The sequence below is a fragment of the Pelophylax lessonae genome, assembly GCF_965119305.1.
Source record: "Pelophylax lessonae genome assembly, chromosome: 6".
Taxonomy (NCBI): Eukaryota; Metazoa; Chordata; class Amphibia; order Anura; family Ranidae; genus Pelophylax; species Pelophylax lessonae.
The window spans coordinates 54,405,441-54,429,977 of NC_138773.1; the positions used below are offsets into that span (position 1 = coordinate 54,405,441).

The 24,537-nt window shown below is 42.1% G+C and overlaps 1 protein-coding gene across 2 annotated transcripts in view; it reads right to left on the bottom strand.

The window, feature by feature from the left end:
• Window positions 1–337: 337 nt before the first annotated feature.
• The window catches only part of GRAP (GRB2 related adaptor protein), a 112,266-nt gene continuing 88,066 nt past the window's right edge, over window positions 338–24,537 (bottom strand). Inside the window, exons 4-5 of one of the 2 annotated variants that reach the window (XM_082260624.1) lie at window positions 12,834–12,996; window positions 338–1,207 (exon numbers count right to left, since the gene is read on the bottom strand). In XM_082260624.1, coding sequence (XP_082116750.1) covers window positions 1,025–1,207; window positions 12,834–12,996 — 346 coding nt within the window. In that variant the 3' untranslated portion in view covers window positions 338–1,024. The remainder of the gene's footprint in view (window positions 1,208–12,833; window positions 12,997–24,537) is intronic. The other variant, XM_082260623.1, reaches the window with a different exon arrangement.

Below are 24,537 nucleotides of genomic sequence, written 5' to 3' on the forward strand. Positions count from 1 at the left end.
AGAGTGCCCCTTATATCAGGGTTCCCATCAGATTTCCCTGTACATCAGAGTACCCCCTTATATTAGGGTTACCATCAGATTTCCCTGTACATCAGAGTACCCCCTTATATCAGGGTTCCCATCAGATTTCCCTGTACATCAGAGTACCCCCTTACATCAGGGTTCCCATCAGAGTCGAACCCCCGTTACATCAGGGTTCCCATCAGACTGTTTTTTGTTTTTTATTGGTTAAGCCAGATGGACTTGTGTCTTTTTTCAACCTGACTAACTATGTAACTATACTATGTAACTTCCCCGTACATCAGAATATAACCTTACATCAGGGTCCCCATCAGACTTCCCCGTACATCAGAGTACCCCCCTACATCTGGGTTCTCATGAGAGTCCCCCCTTTCCTTAAGGTCCACATCAGAACCCCTGTTATATTAGGGTCCCCCCTTACATCAGGGTCCCCATCAGACTTCCCCATACATCAGAGTACCCCCTTACATCAGGGTCACCATCAGAGCCCCTTACTTTAGGACATCCATTTGAGTCTCTCTTATATCAGAGTCCCTCTTATATCCACATCCCTATCAAAGTCCAGGTACAGTTTGGGGGGGGGGGGGTAGTTGTTGAGGCGAAGACCATAGATATCCTCTGCTCATCTTAACCCTCAGTCTGTGCACATTGAGGATACACCACTGACCCTAGCTGAGGGCTGAGTAAAATCTTGTAGTAGGCTGGAGGTGGTCCATAGGCCGTAATTTGGAACCCCCTGTTTTAGAGCATTACTTGAAATGCAAACATAAAAGTCTACTTATATTATGTACTATTATTGTCCCTTTAATAAGATAAAAAGATTTTCTGTTACTAGATAACTTATAAAATAAAAATAAAAAATCCATAGTAAAGTCTCTATGATGATAAGAAAATATAAGGAGGCAATTGTATTCCACCTTTTCTCAGTTAGGTTGAGGTCATTGTCAACTTCTGACAAACCTTAGGTTCAGAGTCTTTAAGCAGAGGAGCAATGGTCACACCATCACATGTGGATCTGGTTGACATAGTTCCGAGGGAAGAGGCCAACCCTTTCGGAAATCCTTCCATTCCACCAGCAGGGATCTGAACTGTCCAAGACTTCAATTATTTCCCCTTTCTGGAAAGAGAGCTCGTAGGCCTTTTCTGATCGGTAGTCGTATTGGGCCTGGACAAAAATCTTCTTCCTCTGCAGAAAAGAGAAGGAAAAAGAAAAAAACATTAGCCGTATTTCCAAACAAGTGAAGGAGATGAAAGTCGATTGGGGGAACGGGGACAGACTGGATTCCTTTGTGAACCGGCTAACACATCCAGATTGTGTAAGTTCCAGAAGAGTTTGTGCAAGTAAAATGGTTAAAGGTGAACTCCTTGATAAGAAAATATTGTCTAAATAAATTCATCATGTGTATTCCTCCTTAAATCTTGGTGTGCTTTGTGTATTCCTTTGAGATTTATGCAGTAATTCAGTGTGAGACTTTACCTCTGTGCAGGAGCTTCCTGTAATAAAGACTGCTCACTGCTGCTCTCCCCTTGGTCTGGTATCCACCCCATTATAGTTTCCTGCAGGGGGGGTGGGCGTGCTGGGCCCCGCCCACAGCTCTTCTTTCTGCATAGGCTATGTACAGCCAATTGATGATGTCACTGTATCTTATATATGGTAGTAACTGGGTTTGCTAATGCACAAAAAAGTGAATTTATATTCTTAGTGGTTATTGAGGAATATATGCAAATGGTTAGTTCACCTTTTCCCGAAAAATGAAAAGGTGAAGTAACTCACAACACCTTCCCCACAATCTGGTTCCCACTGCACTTCCCTACTTGGATGGTTATCTTTTACTGCCTACACTTGCCGATGTGTTCTGGGAATTTAAAGCTGCACTCTTCTGTACCCTTCTTTCTCCCGTAACACCGGGACAACTCAGAGCGATTCTCATTGGTCAGCGAGGCCATGTGCCAGCGCTGACCAATGCCTGCTCACCAGCACGATGCTACATAGCCTCCACCATGTGAACTGCATTTTTCAGATGCCCAGACCACTACACTGGCTGCATGGGTAGCAGAAGATAAAGGAGGTAAGTGCAGTGGGGACTATGGGTGAGGGAAGAGTGTAGGGAGTAAGTAAGTTCACCTTAATTTTTTATGAAAAGGTGAACTAACCCTTTAAATTACATTTTAGGCTAGCATTCGGTTTTAAATGCTTAAAGCACATCTGTAGCTTTTTTTTTTCTTGTTTAGCACCTGGTTGCATAGAAAAAAAAGTATTTGTAGTGTTTTGTGTTTTTTTTTTTTCTGATCCCTCTTTAAACCCCATGACAGCACACTTAAGATCTGTATTGCTGTGAGAGAGCAGCCATCTGGATTTTTTACAGCATCACTGTAATGAAACTGTCGGTGAAAAAAATATACATTAAAGACTTGAAAGTTTGCCAAAGATGAGGCGATTGACTTTACAAAATGGCCTGCGATGAAGCCAAGCCTACTGAACACACCCACCTCCCGATAAAAATCTCTCTTTGTTATTCTGAATGTTTATTATAAAGTACATATATCAACTATTCATAAGACAAAGAGGATCTCTGGATTGAGGGTTCATGCACGGCTGCCTTTGAATGGCCGTGTACTTGTAAACGCAGAAGTTTTGCGTTCAGAAAATAAATCAGATGTGCATGTGCAGGTAAAGGCCAATACAAAGAATCCTCAGCGTTTATAAGAACACGGTTGCGCACAGCCATTCACTTGTATGGTAGGCTGACTGGGCGTGGGAAAGTGTTGGGATATGACGCTAGGCATAATAAATGGCTGTAAAAGCCCAATATGCATGAACGCTAAAGTAGATGTAAAACCTAATCGACTGATCGTTGGTTTGCTAAGTCATTCTGTCCCATAAACAATTGCCATTTTTTAAAATAAAATACATGTTTTTACTTTTCTTCTTAGTTTTTTACATCCTAGTGCTGTGGATCTCCTGAAGCCTCCTTGCAGTCACTGCCTGTCCATATACACTCCAGTGATGGCACACGGGTGGGTTCTAATGGGGACAACAGTGGACCATGCCTGTACAATATCTGTTGAAACAACTCCATCATAAGCTCGGGGGGCAACGCAGGAGCACAAATGCAGATAGAAACAGAACATTGTCACCCTATAACTATTATCAAGTTACTGAACAAGGATCACCAGGTGTTATTTTAATAAAAGCTGAAAACATTGGAATTCACGTTTGAAAGCTTAGAGGAGATTTCAGTAATTGCATTGACATATGATTGAGATATCCCTGGAAATCTCACTGCTTCTAAGTTCGAAGTTTTATCCATGTGGGCATGCCAGGTGCATTCTACAGCTAAGACCAAAATGGTGAAACGTGTTATAAGGGCTGGTCTTGACCTCGGGGGTTCAGAGGGTGATAAGGACCTTAATGTTCACTGTTCAACCTAAAATTTTCGAAGAAAGTGACATCACTGGTGTGGGACCTTGTTTTCAGCACTGTGTATTGACAGACTTTCATTGAGGAGCAAAACAAAATGTGAGTAGTTGAATAAAATGTACATATAAATTATATAATCACTCCAGCCTCCATTCCCACCCCTGTAACCCCCCCTCCCCGTCCCATACAGGCTGAATAAAACCATATGTTAATGTACATTTCTATATAGTAAAATGATACTGCTCCAGCTCCAGACAGCCTCTATGACTTTGGCTTCTTTCACACAGTCGCTTATACACCCAAAGTCCGTGAATGGGCAATGTCTTTAAGTGGCTAGAGCCAGCAGGTGCTGTGTCCAGGCCTGCCCATTCATGTCTTTTCATGGAGACAGCCCGCAAATTTGACTGCCGTGCTGGTGCAGGTGAGCGCCACGACTGTCAAATTAGAAGAAGCTGCATCCATGCATAGACATGGCAGATATCTGGCCCATTAATAGACTGTGGGTGTAAGCGTCTGTGTTAATGTTAATGTTAATGAGGTCTACTGTAAGCTCTAAGGGTTGTTCTGATGTGCAGCAGCCCTTGAGGCCCCTCTGAAAAGCATATAAGACCAAAAAGGGTACAGAGCTAATACATAATATTAATAACAAACATTTAAAAAGTGTAATAATCAACTGAAAAGTCCATAAACAACATGATAAATCCTCACCATAAATTGTAATCTTCTGTGTTCTAGTAAATAATCTTCCAATAAGACACCAATTGCCACCACCACAGTGGGAAATGTGCACTCACCATCACTCCTATGACCTCTTAATGAATAAAGGTCAAAAAGTGCTTTGGGATATTTGGTAACTCATCCAAAATGATTGACACCTCTTTATTAGTTCTTCCAATTATATCTTTTACCTCCCATCATCTCTCCAAAGGGTACCACCACAATATTAAACTAGAAAAAAATACTACGGTGTAGTATTTTTATTGCACCAAGTATTAAAAGATAACAAGGTATTGCATTCACTTGTAGATGTGCCCTGACTCAGCACAAATGTTCAGGCCGGAGGTGACGTCAGAGTGACAGACCAGAGCCAGAAGTGACAATACCCATGGGGGCCTCAACTAGTTTAGGAAACCAAGTCCTCAGGAATCCATGGCAGTGATGTCACGTCCGGCCCTAACTTACGGTTGTTGGAACGCACGCTAATTCCTTGAAGGAGATGCAGTGGTGCTAAGACCTTAAATGTTGTGTACAAATGTGCTGAATCATGGCACATATACAAGTGTGTGCAATACCTTGTTATCTTTTTATACTTGGTGCAAAAAAATGCTACACCATAGTACTTTTTTTCTGGTTTACTGTGGTGGTTCCCTTTGGAGAGATGATGGGAGATATAGGACAAAATTGGAAGATCAAATGAAGAGGTGTTAATTGTTTTGGATGAATTACCAAATATCCCAAAGCACTTTTTGACCTTTGATTAATTTAGAGGTCACTGTAATGAAAGGTAAGTGTGCACTTCTTACTGTAGTGGAGGTAATTTGTGTCTTATCCGAAGATTATTCACTAGAACACCGAAGATTACACTTTATGGTGTGGATTTATCATGTTGTTTATGGACTTTTCAGTTGATTATTATTACACTTTTTAATGTATGTTATTAATGTGTATTAGCCCCGCACCCTTTTTGGTTTTACGTGCATATAGTTTTTCACTACAAGTAAGGCAGCTTTATTGTTTGTAAGTCACAGGTGAGCAGGCGCCTTTTTATATATTTATCCTTTTGAAAAGCAGTCTCCAGTGGATCATCTTCAGAGGGCATTTGACAAACGCTGAGGAGGTGATATGTCTGAAAAGTCATAACCACCTTGGCTCAACCGTTAGCATTGAAAGTGGTTGCAGGGTGGTTGTGGTGTGGCACCTAACACTTTGTGTTTGGGGGCAGTACCATCCCCTGAATGAAACATGCACTTTATTTTACTGTGGCTCCAAAGTAGTAAAGCTTTAGGGTCATGGTATGTGCCCTTCTTTATGTAGGTGGCTGGGGGGGGGGGGAGGTATTAGTTTATAATCATTTTAAAAAAGAAAAGAAAGTGACCGCCAATGTTATACTTCCCCTATAAAAACCTCACATGTCAATATTTTTTATTTGCTAAAAAAAGTGAAGTGGAAATAGAATAAAACAAACGCCTTTAGACAGAATGAATGTAGAATGAATGCACCTTCCATGCATGGCTGTCCCCACCTGCATCCACCGGCTCAGAGATCCCATGAGCTCTGCTAGCTGGTAGCAGAAGTGAAACCCAACCTAGTTCCCCTGATACTCCTCTGATACTAAACTAGAGAATGATATAGGCATTGTACTGGGGCCTCGCCTTCATTGGAAAGCCCTGTACATCAGTCACATGAGTTGCCCACTTCTTGCCTGTTCCCACTTGTTGAAATATTAATGAACAGGCCATTACTGATCTTCTTACAGCAGCCTGGGAAATGCGGTGTCTAGAACAGCATATTGAAGAGGTCCACCCAGTGTCAAAGTTTTTTAGCACCTGAGGCAACCAAAGACTGTAAAAAAAGCACGTCGGTGGTTCGATTGGTAGAGGAGGCCATTGTTAGATGCCTAAGATTAGGTCATCTGGTTTATTGAACGTGAAATTACTTTATTTCACTGAAAATGATTTTCGGTCAAATAAAGTAATTCAATGTTCATTAAACCAGATTACTCCAACCTTACATCTGCCTTTGCAGATTGGACCATCAATGGGCCATTTTTACAGACTTTTTTTTGAACTTACTGATTCCACACACGCCGCTCGAGAACACTGCAAAGGACCCAGGATGTCACCCTGTGTCATAGAGAGAGACCGCCTTCATCCTGCATGGAGACAGGTTTTCTTTACCTATGCACTTGGAAGGTCGCATGTTCTCACCCCCTGGGGTGACTGCAGCCTCAACAGATGTCATTTTACTATATTTATTTTTATGTGAGCCAACTATTCTTTTTGAAGCAATTAACTTTACTATAAGGGCTCTCCTTCCTCCCTCTTTTCTTTTCCAGTGGACACCCTTAGCTGCACTAGAGACCACTGGCCAGTCCTTCAGGATTGACCCTCTCAGACAAGAGCTGACCACCACATCCTAGATCAAAGATCAATGTGTGTAACCCCTCCTGCTGCAGCACAAAGGATGGCAGCCCCTTCTGGGCTCACCAAATGAAATATAAAGCACAGAATTATAGAACGAAGGGGTTTCACAGAGCACAGGAGTCAAGACTATGTAAACTAAATATAAAACATGATGTACAAAGTATAGTGGTCCCATGTATGTAACATAAATATTAGTGTACTTTGTGCAGGGGTCCAGATTATGTAATGCACTGTTCTACAGAGTAAATTGTTCCATTCTGTGTAACATACAGCATGTTGTACAGAGTCAAGTGGTCCAGATTATGTAAATGCACAGCAGGTTTTATGGAGTCCATTGGTCTACAGTAAGAAATGTATAGAAATTTTAATGAATCCTGCATACGAACCAAATTTCTGGATTTGCTTGCCCCTTGAAGTAATTTTTTTCACATACATTTTCTATTTTCCATTCTGAGCCTCACTCTGCAACTCCCATATTTTCAAAATACAATGGTATAGTTAACAAGCTCCCATAAAAACAACTTTCCAAATTGGACCATGCACTAAAAAGTAAGGTCTGCCTAATACATCAGGGACCCTGCTGCAATCTAAAACTTCCACATTGAAGTAAAGAAAAAAAAAAAAAACACTGGGAAATAAAGTGAGCAAACATAGAGTACTTACCTTTCTCCTGGCTTCGCCCGCGATGTTTATGTGAGAGTGACATCACAATACCTTCTGGCGAGATTCTGGGAGCACCGTGGATCCTGCACTGTCCTAGAGGACAATCCTGCACTGTCCTAGAGAATCTTCTCTTGGGATTTGGGGTACTTGGTATTCCCCAGGATGTTGCTGGAAGGACCATGTTATCTGCTTTGGTGTGGTAAGTATGTAACCTTTTATCCCTGCAGGTTTTTTCTTCTCACTTTAATGAGATGATTTTATATTTGACCTATACATGTGCACCTTACCTTTTAGTGCATAGTCCGCTTGAAGGAGATAACATTCTCCCCACTTTCCCTGTTACTTCTGATTATGTCCTAAATCAGCCTTTTTCGAACAGGGTGCCCAGGCACCCTGGGGTGCCTTGAGGTGTCTTCAGGGGTGCCTTGGCAAAATGCCTAAAAATTTATCAAAATGTTTTACACAAGCTAGCAGGTGGATGAAAGCCACGGGCTTTCATTATGCACCATTATAACTTCCTAGACACCGGCATCCTAACACTTACCAATGACGTAATCATTTATTAAGGAGGATGTTTGTTGCCTCCACGGCATCCTTGTTTGACCCTCCTGTGCCCCTCTCCCTCAGCACTGGGGTGACATTAGCTGACTGATGGAGAGAAATTGAGGGAGAAGAGAAACATTGGAATACTAGTCAGCAGGGCTTTTTTTCAGCGGGAACGCGGGGGAACGCAGTTCCGGCACCTCCAGGACTGACTGTATGTAATGGCAAAGGTTGCTGGGGTGTGCAGGGTCTATTTATAATAACTGCTGGGGGATCTATTCTAACTTGAAGGGATACATTTTTGCAGGGGGGTCAGTTGTTGCTGGGAGAGATCTACTGTTGAGGGAGGGGCCTATTGATGCAGGCTGTAGGGAGATATGTTGTTGTTGCTGCTGGGAGTCTATTGTTGTTGAGGGGGAAATTTTGTTGCGGGTGGTCCATTGTTGTTAGAGGGATCTATTGTTGCTGGCTGCAGGGGATTTATTGTTGCTGGCTGCAGGGGATTTATTTTCCTGATTTTCTTGTTATCATTCCCAAATTCCATACACATTACTTAACACCACAAAATGATACTTGGTTCTGTATTGTCTTAAAGGGCAGTATTGGGAGGTGGGTAAGGGATGGAACCAAGGAACAGTGCTTTGAGATGGGTAGGGGGCGGAGAAAAGAGGTACCTCTAAAAGAGGGAGTTCCTGCACCTATTCTCTGAGAAAAAAAGCCCTGCTAGTCAGTACCAGTGTGCAAAAATGTATTTGCTTTGGAAGAATAAATCACCTCTAACGTTGGGCGTCCTATGTGTGGAAGTTGCGTTAAGCTATTCGAATTTTAGAATGGCTTGCCTTGAGACTGTCCAAAATTTTAAAGGGTGCCTTGACTGAAAAAAGATTGAGAAACACTGTCCTAAATAATGCCATATTTTATCGTTAAATAAAAAGGATAAGGCCAGACTTTCATTACTGGTGTATGTATAATGCCACTGAGTAGGCAAGGGACAATAGGGAAAGGGCTGACTTTTTTACTGGGACTTGAGCGATGGTATGTCATGTTCTTTATTTTATATATTTCACCAGAAATGTCACCTAGAGGCCTGTTGGTCTGAGAGCTGACTCAAGTCATTGTACTGTCGGATGTGGAATCCCACAGCCTTATGGAATGAGATTGAGAATTTAGGATCTAGTCCCATTTAAACCAGGCTGGCTTTTCTTACTCTCAGGACCGGGTCTCATTTGTCCAAACAGGATTGACCAAGGTGGATTACTATGTCTCCTCCTACACAATGGGACAAATAGTTCTACAAAGAGTACTGTGTCTTCATCAGGGAAAGGAAGGAATTTCTTTATTATATCATCAACAGCCTTAAACCAGATGACGTTACCACAGGCTTTTAATCACTAGATGATGTCTACTGAGCCCCCCCCCACTGAGCACGCAAGGGACTGCAAGGCTTATCTGCAGCCAGGCAGAGAGAACAAGCACCTGTGGTAGCAGTCATCCATGTTGAACAATCATATTTGATCAATTCAAACTCAGCTGTGATTTTGCATGAATAACCATATGTTCATCCTCAAGCAAGCGTGCACAATATAGGCCAGCCTCAAACAGGAGCTCCAAATCTAAATGACTCCATTATAAATAAAACATTTATTTTACATAAAGTAATTTGTTCTTTATGGCTGCATTAAAGTCCCATAGGAGTATTGGTTTTTCTGATGTACTATCTCTCCTCCTTTCATTTTTGACCTTGGTTGGGGCATTTTCTTTCACATTAGCATTGATCACACAAAGAATTTGTACCATACTTGATACGACAGACCAAGAACTGCTCCTTCTCCATAGACAAGTGTATGATCAGTCCAGAATTTTTCAAACAGGCTGGAAATTTTCCCTGTCTTACTTTAAGCATTTAAAGTGCTGATTACCTGCAGATCAATAACAGCCCAAAAATCACAAGCAATGCTAAAATCTGGAGACCAGTTTGCTTTCATCAAATCATTTTTAAATAATTGATTCAACCTCTACCCAAGCAGGAACACCCTCACATGTGGCGGCTGGTAAACAAAATCTGTCTGTGTGACCAGCATAAAACAGGTCTATCTCAGGAACACCCCAGGCTCCTCCGATGTAAACACACCGTGACACCTATGAATGTGATTTTCTCCTGGGGAGCTTGATGTTCAGTCTTTATGTACAAGCTGGGCAGGTCCAAAAGCCTGAAGCATGTCAGTAATTATTGGTATGTGGGTTTTTCTCTGGGTAAATCTTTACAGCGTTATAGGCTTAGGGTTTGCCACCTGTAAAAAGGCAACGGCGGTGTGTGATTGGATGAGAGTTAATACCAAAATAATGACACAGTGCCGCAGCCAAAAATTTTATTGCGAGTTGTGTGCCCGGTTTGGCTTGTAAATCCCCGGGACACAGACAGAGCGAGAAGGTTAAAGGACGACTCTTAGTCCAATGCTCTTGTTTATAATGTGTAACTGAACAGGAAGAGAATGAGAAATGATACCGACAGGCCAACTATAAACCTAACCTAACCTCTGATCACAGGAATATAATAAGGGGAATGTTGCTGTGCCTTTCTATGTAGTATTACTTAAAGCGTAACTGAAAATCTGCAAACAAATCAGACTTTCTGATGCAGAATAGACATGATGTGGTGTCTATTTGTGAAACAATTAGCTGTGCAAGTGTCTCAAGTGTTCTCACAGCCGTCGCAAATAATCCCTGTATTGTGTCTAATGTGTATTTTCCATGATTTTTTGATCCATTTAATTACCATAATGCAGTATTTTACTTAATGCAGTATTTCAGGAAAGTACCACATTATGGCCACTAGATGGAGCTGATCAACATAGGAGATATACATAGGGATTATACATAACATCATGAGATATTTGCACAACAATTTTTAAAATATAAAAAGATCCCGCACAGCTCAGTATGCAATTCTGGCATCTGCTGGGTACCTGTCGTGTGCAGGTGCAGGAGTTGTGGCAGGAGTTGTTTTTGCAAACAACTATTTTTTCTTAAATAAACTTTTTCAATGGATTCAGCACAAGATAGTATTTTTTTCTTTAAAAAAAAAACAAAAAAAAAACTAAAGCATTCATATGTTATGACAGCGTTCCTATGTACAGCTTACCTGAACTTCCAGTCAGGCTACATGCACACCTAAAAGTAGCATCTTTGAATGTTTTTGCAGCGATTTTTTATGCGCGATTGGTGTGTTTTTTTTTTTTTTTTTACAGTATTTTTTTAGCTTTGCTTTTAAAAAGCTTGGCTTTTTATTAGCCAACAGAGAAAACTATCATCTGTTGATGCATCTGTTGCTAGGCTTTTCAGCTTTTCCATCAGCTTTTCTTTCTTTTTATTATTATTTTTTTGTTAGGATAAGAGGTTATAGTTAAGGTTAGGATATGGTTAGGATTAGGGGTTGGGGTTTGGGTTATTTATGATTTAGTTTCCATTTTTTTTTTTGTTAGGATTAGGGTGTTAATACTACTACTACTACTAATAATAATAAAACATGAATAAATAAATGTAAAATAAACACACAAATAAATAAAAACAATCATAAATAAATACTGTGTAATAATAAATAAATAAATATACCCTAAGGCTCCTTTCACACAGTCCGGCTCCGTCGGCGGACTCCGTGCTGCTAAGCAGGGATCGATCCGCCGATCCCCGCTGAGCAGGCGGATAACAGCGCCATCTCCGCTCTGTGTGCGGAGAGGGAGCTGTCAGATCCCCGCTGTCCCCTATAGGGGAAACGGATGGGAATGGTCCGTTCTCATCCGATCCCATCCGACCCGCTGGACAGATGGAAAATAAGGTTTCCATCCGTCTGGAATCCATGGGCAGGATCGGAATCGGATAGCAGCGGATATCAGCGGAGATGTCTCCGCTGACATCCCCTGCCCCATAGGGATGGATGGAGGATCCGATCAGGTCCGACTAAAAACTGACAGGCGGATCTGATGGGATTGTTCGTGTGAAAGGACCCTAAACCTTAAAAAATACAATAAAATAATAAAAAAATAATAAATACCTAAACACCCTAACCCAGGCATGTCCAACCTGCGGCCCGAGGGCCGCATGCGGCCCAGGACCGCAGGCAATGCGGCCCACTGCCCCCTGACAATTTTTTTTTTTGCTGGGGAGGAAGGAAGTCGGGTCGGGGGCACGGCCACAGCAGCTTCCAACTAACGGTAGGCAGAGGCTGAGGGGAGGGGGAGGCGAGCATGTGCAGTGTTTCTGACTCTTGCCATGTTTTTTTATTTGCTGTCTGTATCCCATTGGGAACATTTTCTTTCACTTCCTGTCTTACACAACAACAAGTGAGAAGAATTTCCAACAGGAAAGGAAGTACCCTCATGACAATCATCACCGGAACAGATGTCCATAAAAAAAGATTTGCCCTCATCCGGTGCTCCAATGATAAGTGTCAAATTTTGGATCTTTCTGTCCCGGTGACATTGGTCCCCAAGACTAGGGAGGAGCTGAATAAAACTGGGTTCGGATCAAGGCAGGATCGGCAAACATTAGTTCAGGACAGGTGACTGAAGTCAATTGAGAATGAATATTAAAAAACAATAATGGGCATTTTCTAAGCTAGCAAATTTTTTGATAAGATGTCTGGAGGATGCCCTGCCTGGGAAGTGGAGCACAGCTATGATGGATGAAACCTACTACAGCAAAACTGATAATAATAAGAAAGAAATGTTGTTATAATTGTCAGTAAATGACAGCTCCCAGCCACCTTACTTCTGTTTGTAAGCAAACGGCTGGGGATTCCCTTCATCTATACCAGACCCTTATCTTAGAAAGAATGAAAATTTACGACCTTTTGAATGAAATTAGTTGACTGAAAATTTCTGAAAAAGAATGAAATTCTATTGGGGCATTTCCAGATTTAAATCAATTTATCGTTCTTCAATTTATCCAAAACAAAAAATCTTTTTTTTTTTCTCTGGAATTGGGATTAAAATATACAGTTGAAGTACATGGGGTGGACATGTTTAACCTTCCCAAATCTTTACCTTTTCCTCTTCATCTCGTAGAAGCACTGGATGGGTCTTGGCGATTGAACTCGATCGATAAAACTCCACAAGTTCATTAAGCGAGCCAAATTTGGTTTCCCAAAGGAAGTAGTTTCCAGATTTTTCTCGAAGAACCTTAAAATGCTGCACATGATGGCCATAGCTGGAAGAAATAACAGAACATTAAACTGACAGTGCAAGATGGGGGGGGGGGGGGGGGGCTTCATACTGAAAAAAAGACATGGCAGGGATGGTTCGACACGGGATCATAGAAAACATAAAAGCAGAACTACACTGTATCTGAGCACCATGAACCAAAAACGCTATTGACTTCATTTTTAATATTTAAAGCAAACTCACCTACGTCTCCATTCTTTATTTTGTTGAGATATCACTAGGAAAAATAACCCCCCCCCCCCCCAGCATTTCTGGCCGTGGCCATCTTGAGTGAAGGCAGATGATTCATGATTTACTTCTTAAAATCCATTTGCTCTTAGCTCAGGCATGCAGGCAGGAGGCTGTGCTTAGCTGAGAAAGCCCCTCCTCCCTTCCAGGGATATATGACACTATTAGCCTAGACCTGGAAACCAGGAAGTAACTGAAGAAATGTTAAAAAAAAGTAAAATATAACCGCTTGCTGTCCGCATCACTTAGATGTACGGCAGCAAGGCTGCTCTCCTGTGCTGGATTATGTACCTAGTACATGATTCGGCCCTTCCGGGTAGGGGAAGCTCGTGCACCCCGCCGGTGCCGTGCTGTGATTTGACACAGTACAAGCCAATAAGTGGGTGCTGGCCAACGGATGCCCACTAGCACCCACTGATCAGCAAGGAGAGACACACAACAGAGTTCTACATATGTAAACAATGCAGAGCTCCGTCCTGTCAGCAGGGAGGTACTGGATTTTGTTTCCCTGCAAAGCAGGGAATAAAAATCAGCACATCCCTAGTAAAAGCAGCACACTGTGTACGCAAAAACATTGGTTAGGCACACAGTAACCCTTTGCTTGCCCTGGATGTCTAACCCTTTCCCAACTAGTGGCATTTGTACAGTGACAGTGCAAATGTTTAGCACTGATCACTGTTTTAGTTTCACTGGTTACCACAAAGTGTCAAAAGTGTCAGCTACTATCAGACTGTCCGCCACACTATCACAGTCCCACTATAAGTTGCTGATCGCTGCCATTACTAATATAAATAAAAAAATTACATAGTAACATACTTAGTCTGGTTAAAAAAGACACAAGTCCATCTAGTTCAACCAATAAAAATAAATACAAATTTCAGTATATACACCATAGTTTGTAGACGCTATAACTTTTGCACAAACCAATCAATATATGCATATTGGGATTTTCTTTACTAAAAATATGTAGCAGGATACATATTGGTCTAAATTTATGAAGAGATTTGATTTTTTTTATAGCAGTAAAAAATAATGTGTTTTTTTTTTTTTTTTTAAATTGTCTGTCTTTTTGTTTATAGAGCAAAAAGTAAAAAACCCAGACGTGATCAAAATCCCACCAAAATAAAGCTTTATTTGTGGGGTAAAAAAGGACATACTTTTTATTTGGGTACAGCATTGCATGAGCGCGCAATTGTCAGTTAAAGTAACGTAGTGCTGTATCGCAAAAAATGGCCTGGTCATGAAGAGGGGTAAACCTTCCAGAGGTCAAGTGGATAATATACAGTACCTTCCTATCTAGTTACTAGTGCTAGCAGCATAAGGATAAAAATAGTCAATGTTGATAGAAAGAGTGAAGTTCGGATTTAAACTTCTCCTTTAGCAGCCAGTCATTTCTCTCATTTTCTTCTCCCAGTGCCTTAATTGGTAAAATTTAAATTGCAAAGACTTTCTCCAGAACAGATTTTGATAACTATGACACTAAGCCACAGATGACACACAGGTGTTTTTTAGTAGCACAGTCGCACTACTATAATGGCTTGTGATTATTCACTAAGAGTACCATTTGATAGCTACACAGTTAAAACTTATGGCTCTTTATGGAGCGAGTTACACAAGTAGATTGTAGTGGAGATGAATGCTAATGATCACACAATGCTCCAAATGTCACTTGTGTAACTCCATTGAGTGCCATGTGTTCCATATGTGTGATGCTGCTATTAATAAATGACTACTGTTCTTAGTAGCAAAATTGCACTTCTAAAAAACAGTAGGATGCTTCTAGCCTTAAGTAGTTGCACTTAACTTCAAAATGGCTACCTTGATCAATGATAAGGTCTATACAAGCAAAACATGCTAGAGAGAGCAGACCTAGTGAGTCACGCTGGGTGTTTGGTCTCCACTTTTTTGGGATATGCATTACATTGAGTCTTTGTCAAACTTTCACTTTGCTTGGTCACTTCATAAATAGTAAATTCTGGATTGCTTTGTGAATCTGTATCCACCAGGTGGACTTCTCCACCAGTCACTTGTAGTTATTTAGGGTAAAATTGTAAAGCTGGCCATAGATAGATCAAATCTAGGCTGGTTCCTTTCTAAAAGCTCTAAAAATTTTATTTTATTGGAGAATGCCTAAATAAATATTATACAGATGGTACTATACGGTGGCTGGCTCGTTTCATTCCAACTTATTCTATGCTCTGCTTTTGAGGATGTTAACAGGTGGGCACAATGGCACACATCTGGTGGTCTTGCCCAAAGGTGTCCAGACTATGTGTCAGAGTCTATGACCTTCTTTGCATCTTATTTCCCACTGACCTCAAAAGAAACCTATACGAAGCTCTTCTTTGCAAACTGATTGCAGAATCTTGGCTGGTTCAGCAGGGACCGTCTGAGATTTGATCCATCTATGGGCAGGCTGGTTTACTGAAGTTGATCCATCAATCAACTTTAGTACAACCAGTCTTTCTGATTTTTTGCAAGTGATCACTGCTGGCTGTTATACTGTAGCTGCCAGGAGAGATCATTGTGTTCTGGAAGGGAAGGCTCCCTGCCGGCAGAACATAATAGTGCTGTGGGAGGTATTCTTCCAGTAACACTGACTGTGTTGAGGGGCGAATCGAGTAATTTTATTTTTTTTTCCACCACGGGTACAATTTATGGCTTGCTTGAGGGAGACACTATACAAAAATGACAATTGTTTTGCTCAGAAGATCCTTGTTCAGGTACTTCCTGTTATAGAGTGACAACACTCTGTCCTGGTCTCACAATTTCACTCCTGTGTTGGTATCCTCTCTCACAGGCTCCCAATAGACTTCACAAATTGCTGGTTCAATATACTGTACATTGTACTGGCATGGTTCACTGTTGTCACCATCAGGAAACCTGCCTTGAGAAATGCCAGGCAGACTTTGCTGAAGTAGGACTGGCCATAAGAGGGATTTCTTTGATACAGTTGGTCAGCTTAAACGTGTATTGCAATTATTATTATATTATTATTATAATACAGGATTTATATAGCGCCAACAGTTTGCGCAGTGCTTAACAATATTGCAATGCATGTGAACTAAAAATCCCTGTTTATCATTGCATAGTTTGCTGGAAAGGGTGTAGCCGTGTGCAGAGGGTCCATCCAGAATTTGTAGTGTTAATATGTGGTCAGACCCCTTTAGCACCTGATAGTTTATCAGGGGTCTTCAAACTATGGCCCTCCAGTTATTCAGAAACTACAATTCCCATCATGCCTAGTCATGTCTGTAAATGTCAGAGTTTTACAATGCCTCATGGGATGTGTAGTTCTGCAACATCTGGAGGGCCGTAGTTTGAGGATCCCTGGTTTAAATACATGAACACGCTATTGGGATTTGAGCACTGGTAAATATTTTCTCTGACCAGATCTGAACCTAGTCTCTCTCCCCCACCTTGGGTCTTTATGCCCCATGTTGGCATGGTGTCCACCATGGCATTTGCAGTGGCAAGGCAGTGTAGGCCTGGCCATAGGAGAGATTACTTTGACGCAGTTGACCAGCTTAAGCATGTATTGCAATATATGTGAACTAAATATCCCTGTTTATCATTGAATAGTTTGGTGGAAAGGGTGTAGCAGTGTGCAGAGGATCAATCCAGTATTTGTAGACTTCGTTGAAGTGCTTGTAAAAATGAAGCGGCAATTGTTAAAGATACAGTAACATTCAGGTTGGGGTACCTCTACCTAAAGCTATACAAAATGGCAACTGAAAATACTTTGTAACAAAAAACAAGTTGCTTTAACATAAAAGGAATGAACTAATGAGCATGAAAACCAGTTAGACTGGAACACTAATGATATTTTAATACTTGGGCTGCTTAGCGAGAATAGAATGTGGATCAGTCTGAGCTTTGGATGGATTGGGAAAACAAGCTGTGCAGCTTCACTGAAACACTGACACTGTTATGGATTGTTCACACTTGACTAAATCTCTAATGCTTAACAAACGCTCCTATAGTATGGGCGTCAGACAGGCGTCAATGAGCTTTAGTATGGGGCATTTTACAAGTGTTAAAAACGCTCCAAAAATGCCCTGTGCGTGGTTTCGGTGCGTTTGATGAGCGCTAAAACTGCTCCACAATGGAAAGTGACAGAAATAAACTAATTTTAACGCAACTGTGCCGAAACCTGCACCACAAACGCCTGCCAGAGCGTTTGCTAAGCGTTACCATAGACTTGAATGGGAGGCGTTGAAAGGCTTCAAACGCCTCGTGACTCGACATGAGGCTTTAATTTTGAAGCGAAGCAACGCTAACACTTCATGTTTTGATAGTGTGAACAGCACAATGTGCGGTCTATTGTATCCAGTGCATAGGCGTTTGAGGGGCGTTTTTAATGCCTCTCAAACACCTGCTTTAAATGCCAGTGTGAACTCAGCCTTAAAGTTGATTTTCTCCTCCACCAACTGTAGATAGGAAACCTAATTCACTAAGTGGAAAAGTACAAAGGCTGGGCAAAAAATTACTATGGAAATGATAGGCATGCTTGTGTTGTGAGTTTGCATGAGAGCGCCAGCAAATGCAATCCCCTAACAGATCTGGTAAAGGTACACTCTGCATGCATACAATGCTGTCCATTTTCTGTCTGAACTAAGGTTCCCATGTCAATTGGGATACAGCGGCTGTACGGGCACAGCTGCTGCTCCCAATTTGTCATCCATGTGGGTGCAGGTGTGCACCCCTGAACTCACACTTTTTTTTTGCACGAATTGACCTCCACCTGCATGCACGAATATTCAGTTGAGAGCAGCAGGGATATTTAAATAAGAAAATAGGAGTGTCCGATGTGATGCCACACTTGATGCAAGGATATTAATTGTTTATTGGGAATCAAGGATAAACAAAATGAGGCAATGTGTTTTGGAGGATTGCATCCCTCTTCTTCAGGGCTCAAACCAACCGATTGGGAACAGCGGTTGTTTCCGTGCTGCTGTGCATCCCAATTGACATGAATGCACAGAACACCTGTGAATCCCGTCCGGGCAAAATACAGCCCTAATGGGTGTAAAATAAGGTATGCCAATGTGAACAAGGCCTCAGTTTGCTAAAGCACTGTGTATCAAAAAGCTTTTTATTTTTTTGAAAGATACTGTTTTCACGTTTTGCCATCCTTCTTTTTGCATCTCAGAGCTGCTGATCTCCTCTAGCCTTTATAAGCCACGTTCTGTCTGCATTCATTCACTCTGTCCATGGCTGCACATCAGTGCTCTGGCATGGCTTCCTTATCGTGACAATGGAGAACCATGTCTGTGCAATGTGTGTGTTCACAGGTTCTTGTATTTACTATCAGGGTGGCAGCATGACAATGAAGGAACAGAATTCAGAGACAGTTGGTACCCTATAACAGGAAGTGCCTGAACAAGGACATTCATGGTAGGATCACCAGGCATTCTTTTAATGAGAGTCGAAGATTCAAAAACACTGCAAGCAACTTTTAAACTCTCAATATCATTTTCAGATGTAGCGCTACCCCCGCAGGAGCTGCTGAATATGATGGATTCCTGGTTCTTTTCCTAGACCTCCTGAAGGACTCCAGCCCCTCTGACACACTAGAGTAAATGAAGATAGCTTTTCAATATCACAGAAATCACTGAAGGCAATATAGAATACACAAAAATGATGCTGTATTTAAGAAACTGACAACAAACAAATTAGTAAAAGCAAGTCCCAATATATTGTCACACAGTATGATCGGTAACGATAAAGGCATGAAAGGGGATTAGCAATAGTAGTAGTGCAACTCAACATACAGTATGATCAACAGTCAACAGTGAGAAAAGGAGAACACTATGCACCAGAATTAGAACAAACAGTGGCAAGATAACTGTGAGTACAGCAATGGACAGTATAGTGATTGAACTAACTGTGTTCAGGAGAGGATACTATACTGCCAAAGTGCATTAAGGATGACTATGGTAGGCCTAGGCTAACTGGAGGGAGGTACACCCTACAAATTAGAAATAGATAGGGGGGTGTAAAATGGCTCCATAGGGGAAGTCATTTACTGTGTTCTTCTGCTGGCTATAGTTGGGGCCCATAAGCAGCATTGGTGCACTTAACAACAGTCTTATTGAATCAGCATGCAGTGTAGGCAAAAAGTACTAACCACTTCAATACTATGAACTTTCACACCCCTTTTGCCTAGGTCAATTTTCAGCTTTCAGTGCTGTCGCACATTGAATGACAATTGCACGGTCATGCAACATTGTATCAATATTAAACTTTTTAAGAAATATAGAGCTTTCTTTTGGTGGTATTTAATCACCATTGGGTTTTTTATTTTTTGCTAAACAAATGAAGCTTGAAAATCAAAACTGAAAATATTTAAAAAAAAAAACATTTTTCTTAGTTTCTGTTATAAAATTTTGCAAATAAGTCATTTTTTGCCTTTACTGATATGCGCTAATGAGGCTGCACTGGTGGGCACTGATAGACTGCACTGATGAGGCGGCACTAATAGACAGTACTGATGAGCACTGATAGGCTGCACTGAATGACACTGAACTAATAATCAGGGCACTGATGATAAGTGCCCTGATTATCAGTGTAAACAATGTGCTGACAGACTTGACAGTTAACGGCAATCCTTTCTTCACAGACACAGCGTGTGAAGAAAGGACTGCTGATAAATGGCAAGTCTGTTTACATGTGATCAGCTGTGATTGGCCCTTTACCGCGATCTGTAGTCAGCTGTGATCGAAGGAGGCACATGGGGGCGTGGTTATGTGAGGGAGGACGTCTATGGATGCCCTCCCAGAATTGGATGACCACGTTATAGCCATCTGCATGATTAGGAAGCAGCTACATACCCTGCTTCTAGTATGTCAGTCTTGGCTAAAAAAGTGCAAATAGTGAGCAGCCAGCCCTCTCACTGTCCCTGCAGTGTGACTGTAGACTCCCACTGTAGATAATGGGGCCCCTTGTCTCTGTGCAGATGTCTCTGGTGATCAGGAGTGAAGGAGGGGAGTTTGAAAGAGAGCTCCAGTCTCCCTGCAGCAAGGACGAGATTGATGGGATTGCCACGGTCCATGCAGACCTGCCCCATGTCACTGTTATTAGGGCTCAAGCTTCATTCCCTGCTGGTCTGGTCCAGGGATATGTGCACACTGGCTGATGTTCTTTTATGGACTCCCACGCTGCCAAGAAGAAGAAGTTTCCAATGCAGTCTGTTCAAAGCTATTCCACCACTCAACCTCCTCCTTAGTGTTTTGTTGGAACTGTAGTGTAAGGGTCCATGATTCTCATTCTATGGTTGATGTCTCGGACAATTCCCATGATCCTCAGCATTCTCAGCATTCTGCATAGAAGTCCATGGGCTTTCCTGGCTATAGCTCTCCCCTGCTGACTGGAGGAGATAGTGTAACTCAACATCCAGCATAGCAGTAGAAAATGAAAGTAAAACAGACCATAAAGAGGACAATGCCTTCTTCTCCATGTTTCTGTAGTCCAGCACTTGGCTACAAAAGCACCAGGAATACACAGTAGAGATTAAAAGGTGCATTAATCAAACAACTGAGACATTTAAAAAAACAAAACAAAAAAAAAAACTGTGTTCTACGCTATGGGGCAAATAAAATAGCACATGACCAGGTATTTATCATTACAACATGCATTTGCAAATGTATAGGTGCATTTCTAACCACAGAGGAACCTTTGAAATAAAGTTAAGGTCTTAGGTTTGAACCTCTATTAAAACGAACTTATTGGGGTCAATGAGAAGGACGTCCCTTTCCTTGGTGGTCAGCAGGTAGAATTCCCTTCCTTACCGACAGCTAAAAAAGATCATTGGGGTGATGCAGCTGGTTCTACCGAGTGGCATTTACCCTTGGAACTATGCAGGTCCCATCAAATAGGAGGTCAATCAGCCACAGCTCAAAGAACTGGTAGCAACCTCTAGAGAAACCTGAAGATTACACTAAACCCTGTTTGGGAATGGCTGGCTTATGGAATTATTGTACATAGGTGTGCTTGTGAAGGCCAAAGTGTGCATCTAAGCGCATGCACTGTAACACCTTGAAGCATGCACTATAACTTTATTTACTTTCAGTGATCTTTTTACAGGTTGCCAACTGTCCAAGACAGTCCTGCATCTCAGTCCTCTGTCAAGGGCTGTGTCCTAAACCTTATTTGATTAACTAACAAAAAAAAGGTATAAAGTGGGCAGTTCCTGCATATTTAGGAAAAGACTACCTGGACTATGGGTGTGATCTAGGCAGGACCTCCTGGAAGGTGGGCTTGTCAAGTGTGGCCTGTGGATGGGGATGACAGTATCCCATGGTAAGTATGCAATTACGGTCAATAATATCAATACACATCCCGTGCTTAGTTTTTCTTAAATTAAAAGCACATGCAAGATTGCTAATGTAAGATGCGACATTAGAAAAAAAATCATTTGGTCTCTAGATACACCTTCATTTAGCTGGCATACATCAAACCTAGACTCTATACAAGAAAAAAAAAAAATAGAAAAAAATTGTAAGTTAAGCTAGCAATGGAACAACTGTTCTGGTGACTAAGAAGGAAATTCCTCTAACTTTGGAAAGATTTCTACTCATTTCCTGTTGTGTCTCTGGGACAGGAAGTAAAGGGAAATCTACCCAATGTAACCCAAACAGCAGAAAAATAAGCTAATAGGGGTATGGACACTTCCCTACTCAATCCTCAGCAAAAAAAGACTTGTGCCTAGACATACAATTTTTGTTTACCAATGTGAAATCAATAAAATATTGAGTTCTGATTGGTTGCTGCAGGTCACTGCTATATAAGTGGAATAAGTGTGTAAATAGGATCTTCATGGTTACTCAATGCGTTTATGAAAGAGAAATAAAATGTAATTATTACATATTGGACAGTGAGTGACACTTTCACATAAAGACACCCTGTAACTAGGCTTGTCATCAATTAGTAAAAAGCGCCTTTTGATCGCATGAAGCCGACACAAAGGCCGAGGATTACCTGTGGGGTGTGGATGTTGTAACCCTCTGTTTCTCTCCTCAATAAATGTTATCTAATAGGAGCTCATCATGGAAATAAAGTACAATTAAAATTATAGCACCCACAAATAATTTCCAAAACTTCTCAAGAGCATGATGGACAATTGTCAATGATGGCAATTCCACTGACTGCAGATCGCTGCGGGCCCTATGAATTACTAATAAACATTTTATATTTATTTTATGAGAGTTAGGATCATCCAAACATCATGACATCTAAAAATATTTTTTTAAAGCTCCACATTCCTTGCATTGTAAGCAAAAGCCCCTTTCAGCAAAAAAGTGAAGTGGATTTAAACACCACAAAAAAGTGCTCTCACGTGCTGTGGTCATCTTCCGAAATCCCTGAACCTTCTGGGGCAAAAGGCTCCTGACATGGGTAAGAAACTCTAGTTCACCTAGTCTGTAACCAGATGAACTCCAATTTTTAGGGACCAGCCCGAAGGGCTCTCCTGAAGAGCAATCCTCATGGGGAGAGAAAAAAGACCCAAAAGCCCCAGATCCTGTCCTAGAATTCAGATAAAGCCCCAAGGAACCTGCAGCCTTCATCTCTGTAGAGTAAAAAAGTGATATCAACAATTAGCTAATAAGTGCAAAAATAAAAAAAGTTCCAAGTACAAGACATAGCAGGGCTTGCTATAAAAGTTGTTCCTAAGCTGTCCAGATGGCATCTCCTAAGAAGCATGGTGAAAAAAAAATCTTAGGTGCCCTGACCTTGTTCCCATAACTCACAGTTGGATCCTAAATATTTAGTGATTTTTAGGCTTCCAGGGGGCAAATGCACTGCAGGTTTTCTGTCTTCCCAGGCCAAGGCCAAAGACCAGTTGAAATCAAGAGCCATTGGGCCCGAGCAGCGCCATCCAGCTATGAGGAGACAGAGCTCCGAACTATAGCCAGCCTGCCTCCTCGCCTACCCCCGCTCACCCTCACCGTGGCCATGGCTAGCAGTCAGCTGGAGCCTTTGGATTTGGGGGGAGCGATCTCCCCCCGGCCAGATCCACTGCCCTGTTAGCCGGCGCTTGCAGGGAGCCTCGTTGCCAGATCAGGTGTGGCAGAGTAACACAGACGAGAGCTCCGGGCGCTGTGCAGGGAGGAGAAACATTGCCACCTGAACCACCTGCCACCCGCCCTGCTGCCGTGAGTGCTGGGAACCAGCAACCTGAACAGGAGCAGCAGTGTCATGTCACAGCAGTATAAGAGCTCAGCCTGGGACATTGCCCCCCCAGGAGGGAAGGAGGTGTGGGCAGCCTTGGATCACGAACCCTGAAGGCTGCGGTGAGAACCACAGGGATAAAGAAAGGCTGAGCAGAGGCCAGGAGGATCCAGAGGGGACAATTAGGAGAGCCATTAAAAATCCAAATTGAACACATTCTAACTGACAGCCATTTCCCCGCGAGTACGTCAAATGCACGTGTGATGGGAAGACATCAACTCAGGATGGAGGGGCTTTTAAACTAGGAGACGGGGGGGAGGGCTCAGAAGTAGAGTCAGTCAGGAGGGAGCAGAGGACAGAAGGCAGCTGTAGTGTCAGCAGCGACAGTAGGTCCACAATGTCAATTGGCAGGTCTGTGCGGGAAAATCTCAGACCAAACAGGAATAAACATAACCGCCAATTGCGCTTAACTTCCGTAAAACTAAGAGGGGTATATGCTAATGCCAGGAGCCTAGCTAATAAAACGGATGAGTTGGAAATGTTAGTACATGAGGAGGACATAGACCTTGTGGGAATAACAGAAACTTGGTTCGACCCCTCACATGACTGGCTGGCCAATATCCAAGGGTATTCGGTGTACCGGAAGGACAGGGTAGGAAAAAGAGGGGGAGGGGTATGTCTCTATGTCAAGAACAATATAAAGGTGATAGAAAGGAGTGACATTACGGATGGGATGAGCATGGATTTAGAATCTGTGTGGGTTGAACTCCATAAGGAAGGAGAAAAGGGGAAAGTAATTGTGGGGGTTTGCTATAGGCCACCTAACCAAGGGGAGGAGGTAGAGGTGGAATTTTTAGCACTAATGGGTAAAGTGGCAAAGTTGGGATCAGTCATCATATTGGGGGACTTCAATTATCCCGACATTGACTGGGAAGAGGGGACTGCACACTCACAGAAGGCCCGTCTATTCACGGAAACCTTACAGGATAATTACATGTCACAGTTGGTGGATTCCCCTACCAGAGAAAACGCAGTCCTGGATCTATTGCTCACTAATGACCCAGACCTAATCTCGGAGGTAGGAGTCCAGGACAACCTGGGCTCTAGCGATCACAGGATGATCACATTT